Source organism: Merops nubicus, unplaced genomic scaffold (genome assembly GCF_000691845.1).
Source record: "Merops nubicus isolate BGI_N331 unplaced genomic scaffold, ASM69184v1 scaffold10219, whole genome shotgun sequence".
NCBI classification, from domain to species: domain Eukaryota; kingdom Metazoa; phylum Chordata; class Aves; order Coraciiformes; family Meropidae; genus Merops; species Merops nubicus.
In genome coordinates, this window is record NW_008633041.1 from 38588 (window position 1) to 44587 (window position 6000).

At 34.3% G+C, this 6000-nt stretch overlaps 1 protein-coding gene across 1 annotated transcript in view; it reads right to left on the bottom strand.

Annotated features, from left to right (window-relative positions):
- The window catches only part of LOC103780425 (fibrillin-2), a gene marked incomplete at both ends in the record, with an annotated part of 43847 nt that extends 38387 nt beyond the window's left edge, over positions 1-5460 (bottom strand). The window contains 4 exons of the mRNA XM_008948099.1: positions 933-1058; positions 2680-2802; positions 4184-4306; positions 5335-5460. Of these exons, the coding sequence (XP_008946347.1) occupies positions 933-1058; positions 2680-2802; positions 4184-4306; positions 5335-5460 (498 nt within the window). The remainder of the gene's footprint in view (positions 1-932; positions 1059-2679; positions 2803-4183; positions 4307-5334) is intronic.
- Between the last annotated feature and the right edge of the window lie 540 nt (positions 5461-6000).

The following is a 6000-nucleotide window of genomic DNA, read 5'->3' on the forward strand; positions in this document are numbered from 1 at the left end:
CAGTAAAGATCAGAGAATGGTGTAGGTTGGAAGGGACCTTAAAGATGATCTGGTTCCAATGCCCTTGCCATGAGCAGGGACACCTGCCACTGGGCCACATGACTGACAATACTTGGTAATTATTAACAGCTCTGACCAAAACAGTTGCATAGATAATTTTTCAGAAGTATCTGCAATTTTTCTGCAGCTAGAAGTCTGATTCACACATGTACATTTGAATGTTTGAACATGCCAGATTATGAACTGAATTTTAAAGACCACATTTTGGAATCTGTTTTTAATGTCTCATCAAGAATTTTAATTTCTTAAGGCCTTATGAGGTTTCCACAGTTAAATACGAAATAAGCTGTAAAGCTTTGGAGCATGAGCTAAGAAGACTTTAATATGCAGTTCTCTTATATTGTCAAAGAAAAAGTCATAAGAACACAAAAGCGAATACAAGTTGAATTGGACTAGAGAGACAGTAATTCCTTTTGCACTTCAGATGATCTGGTACAATACTGAGAGTGAAAGGTGATGATAAAAAAATGTCTAGTAGGCATTTTAAGGATTGTTACAAACTTGTGAAATATAGCAGTGATTTCTCTACTTCCATTTTCCTGAAAAACATTTATTTTAAAAGGTCACCTAATGCAATTTGTGTCATAGGATTTTCCGCACACTAGTCACTAGTGACAAAAAGATGAGAAATATTTTAAAAAAACCCAAAAATCACTGAGCCAAGCCTCTACTCTGGGATTTCTGGAACAAGACCAGGAAAACTTCAGTTGAAGATGAAAGCTACCTTTAACATATTTCACACTGCAAAATAATGCTTGCTTGAAGAAACTACTTATATGTGAATCATGTCCTGAATATTCTCATTCTAGGTTGAGATCCTTCCAGCAGACAATCCAAACTCAGAAGACAAATTTGAAGTACTCATGACTTACCTCGGCACGATTTGCTGTCTGAGGTGGGAGTGAATCCCATCTCACACTCACAGCGGTAGGCACCAGGGACATTCAAACACTGTCCGTTTTCACACAGGTTAACATTTTCTGCACACTCATCGACATCTGTAGGAGACATAAAATTTATTTGAAACTATGCTTTACTAGCAAAATACAAATAATATTCTCCCAATGTTCAAAGTAATAGTGCTGTGGATATAACACAATTATGCCTTCAGTTCAAGCAAATTGAAAGAATACAGAAAGGAGACGTCATTTCCAAAATTATTCCTTTCACCCTGCTATGATTCCTTACACCTTGCTCTTCATTAACAAATACAAATTTTTTAACAATGCACGCTTTTCAGATTCAGTACTATTAGCTTTCACAAGTAAGTTGAGTATTTTGCTTCCAAAGTCAAAACTTTGTCTCCTGGTATATATTGCAATGTTGCTTTGACATAAAACACATTCAAATGCCAAATTTTAAGTGAACCATACATAGAAAGTTATTTTCATATGCATTCTAGAAAATATTCTTTCAGGATTACGAACATCACAACTAACATTTGAACTCTACTGGGGATTCTTCAATATGCCCCAAGAATAATTTGGTTTAGTTTGGTTTTTAAAGAGCTGTAAAAGAGCAGAACAACAAAGGAAGGCATTCACCATTGCAGAATACATAAGGGCTCATAAGTTCACCAGATATGCTTATACTTTCTCCTTTTTATTAATCAAGCCCTAGTATCCCATATTATTTTTGAAAGACAGAGGATCTGAAACAGTCCACCTATAATAAGGATGAAAGTTCTTGTCATTAACCACAAACTTGAAACACAAGCATACAACATTTGAAAATCTTTATTCTGAAATAAAACCCCCTTACAATACTAATCAGAAGATAGTCTTGCTAAGTCATAAATTAATTTTGATTTTAAAATAGCCAGTTAGATAATAATGAATACTTTCACGTTAGTTTCTAAGTATTTTACTATCATTAGGATGCATTCCTTCAAACCTTCAAATTTGCTGACCACATGTGTTAGAAGTCAAGAGCAGAGATACTGTTGCATCTACATTATGTAAGTGGTAAGAATCACAGTAACTCAATACTTGGCCATTTATGTTTAATATCAAATCTTTAGACCTTATCTAATACTTTACACATCAGTTTATTTTGAATCACTTGCCACGTGCTAAACAATGTTCACTCGTAGTGAGCACTTACCAACAAATTTAAATGCAGAGATCATGGGCAATATTTTTCAACTGTAGTTTGTTTTTCTTTTTTTAAAAAAAGTTCTGTATTAATCAGATCCTGTTCAACTAACATAGTGAGGGTAAAGCAGATGATGCTTCCCCTGCCAGAGACAGACCTCACCTACAAAACAGGAACGATAACAGAGAGCTGATGTTTTGTGCTCTTGACTAAAGAACCTGCTGTTGCAAGCAGCACATGTACATTGAAAACAATTGGCATGAAGAGAAGGAGGAGGATGAGGAGGAAGAGGAAGCAGATAGGAACTTCACCTAACAAATGGGCCCAGCGGGTCCGATTTGGCACACAAATCAAAAGAACAATCAGTTGCCTTTGTCAGCATTTCTTCAGCAGATGAGAAGAATCCTGATCTTCAAAGACACTTCTATATTTATTATCTTGTGCTTTGGGTTTAGATCTAATTTGCAAAGCTTCCATACAACACAGATAATCATTGACAAGTCAGCCCTCACAGAAATTCCTTACCAGAACAAGCAAATCCATCCCCAGTGAATCCCTCTGCACAGGCACATCGGTACGAGCCTGGCGTGTTCACACACTGAGCGCTCACACTGCACTGGTGGGTCCCATTAGAACATTCATCAAGATCTGCACATGGGGGGCAAAACAGTGCAGGCTGTAACAGAGCAGGTAGTATATTTGGCTTACGATTAAGCATCAGGCTAACAAGCACAACTAAAAAGGTGATTTATGTCTCCATGAATACATGTAAATTCTCATCCACAGTGATTTTATTTTACTATTTCTTCTTTTAAATTAAAATTTGTGGGATTGGGTAAAATGTTTCCAAGCAACAGATGGAATTCAGCTGACTCATTAGTTGATTGTTAATATCCTATCAAAGAACTTGAATTAAAAAGGTGTTAAAAACCCAAGAAACCAAAGAAATATAAAGAGGTCAAAATCTGCCATCCATATGGTGAGTTTCCTCAAGAAATACAAGAATATGACACTTATGTAACCCTGTGAAATGTTACGCAAACTTTCTTACTTACTTGGATATCAATTTGGATTAAAGAAAAAAAAAAAAAGAAAATTAAATAGAAAGGACTTTCCTTCCCCTCAGTGTCATGTTTGATGGGAATGGCCATATGGGTCTCTAACATATGGCTCCCTAGCTAGTGCTACAGGGTAGCTGACAGGGTGGTCTCCTGGAAGAACGCTCTATACCCAGGAGCTCTTCCAAGAAGGTGCTGCTGGAAAAACTTTGAAAAGTTTTCTGCTTCAGAGTGGACTTTTTATTTACATAGTAGAACCTCACATATTTTTCATTAAATGAAAAACACCAAGGGGCCTTCCTCTTTTTTTCTGAGATATGGCTTAAAAAGCTTAGAAAATCTGGCCTGCAGTAAAATCTCATCATACAGTGCTTTTTTTCTTTCAGGTATTATATCAACAAAGTCTAATTCTTAAAGGAAGCTACTCTTCCATAGATTCAAAAATGTTCTAAAAAAACCCTAAATATTACAATCTTGTACACATCAAACTAAAAAAATTACTGCCAGAGGACGTGACGCTATTCTAGCAGCCCAACACATCAAGTGCAATCAATTTTCCCATATCTCAAGTCCAATCTGCTTTATATTAGGTCTATAAACTAGATATACTACAGGACATTTACAAGAAGTATTACTAAACAGCAGAAATAATATCTTACTGGCAGGAAGCCACAAAACAAATTCAATTTTTGTAAAAATTTTTTAAATTTTTATTCTGCACATTATAGCAATTGTATCTAAACTTTGTAAAATATATTGTTAATTCAGTAAGATGTTACACAGACAGGCTCCAGAGAGAAACTAATTTTTTTTTTCTCAGAAAACAAAACCCTAAATACTCATCTATCCAGAGACTGCAGCAGATAGAAGAATAATATTTTGCGTCTAATGGAGTAATCACACAGTTACATTATATGCTTTCATTTAAAAAAAAAAAAAATAGAGAAAAGCTTTATTTTCTGTATACTTACCAATACATTTAATACCATTTCCAACCCATCCTTCTCTGCAACTACACTTAAAACTTCCTGGTACATTGACACATGAAGCATGCATGTCACAATTATGAGCACCAATTTCACACTCATCCACATCTACAAGCACAAAATAAACTATTAGTATTTATGTCAGAAGCACTGGGAATATTACAAATTATGTTCCTTTTACATGTTGCTTATTTCCACTGTGGAGGTTTGCAGGCCCTTAAAAAACAAATATTCAAGACTAAAGAATAGTTTAAGCAAGTTACTTTGCATTATACATTAATAAAAAATAGCGACAATTGCATTTTCCTTTTATTCTTTGTTTATAAACATGACAAAATCAGTCTGTTTTCATCCAACCACTTTTCAGTTTGAAATTAAGGTCACTTTCCAGACATACTAAATATGCTGATCTTCATATGTCTAAAAATGGGATGAGACCTTTGGGTCCACAGGCATGTTTCAGTTATAAAAAATGATTAGTCCAAGATTTTAATAATTATAGAACAAATTCTTAAAAGCCAAATTATAAAGAGAATTCTGTCACCTTTCCCAGAGGAATAATTTTGGATGAACTTAGCTTCCTGAAAGCAGTGGGCCCAGCTTGCAGAAGACAAGGTACTGCTTAACTATGAGTTTGAAACTAACTATGACTCTTAAAATTTGTTAACATTGCATAAGGATGGCATATACTTTCCCCTTTTACATCACTTTGCTTAATCCTTTTCATTTTTTTTTTTCCTTTTGTCCTGTTATTAGACTATAGGGTCATTTCCTGCAGCTTTAGTTGACAGATGAGCTCATACTTGAAGTATGTGTGAAAAATGTGTACTGCTAAACACTTATATGTAGCTATGTTTCATACCACAGATATTGCCCAAATCTATACGGATAAAAACTCCACCTTTAAAACTACAGTTATGTAAGGGGCCACGCATATCAAATTGACACCAGTCAAGGAAATCACTTTTTCAAACTCTGGATACATGCTGACAAATGTAAAATACTCTTGCATTTTACTATTATGTACAGGTATCAATTTCCCACTTGTGTGTGTGAACACTTATGTGTTGTATTCTACCTGACAACTGACAAAGATACGTGGACACCATGATATATATGTTGGAAATTTCCTTTACCTGAGCATCCAGTGTTTCCTTTCTTGACTGAATATCCTAGCTGACAGTGACAAATGAAGGAACCTCTAGTGTTTTCACACTCCCCAAACATACAGATGTTGGAATTCAAATCACATTCATTAACATCTGCAAATGCACATAAATTCATTATCAGTAGAACATAACTGTCATTTAACAGCATGCTTTGTCTTTTTGGAATACTTTCATGAGAAAATACAGAAGCATGGTCCACCCCTGTGACAAGTTGCTTTTATTATTCTTCATCATAACATATTTCAGCTGTTCCGTTCTATATTCTTTTAATTCCCTAGAAACAAGGATGAATACGTAGTCCAAATATCAGAGTATTTGCTTGTTTTCTAATTTGTTTAGAATGCTAAATATTGGACTATGAAGTGAATTACATCTTAGAAGAATCACTTTAAAGCATTTTTAAAAGTGTGTTCTTGTTCATAATATAGATTTAACTTTCTTCCAAAGAAGAATTTATATAGTAAATTGATTACTTTTCCTGTACTGATATTATCTACAGGATTCAATTTGCACATTTTGGTCACTATTTAAAATTGAATAGTGATATATACAAATGTGTCAATCTCTGAATAGCATTTACCAAAATTATAAAAATAGAATAAATTATTATTATTTTTTTTTTTTAAATAAGAA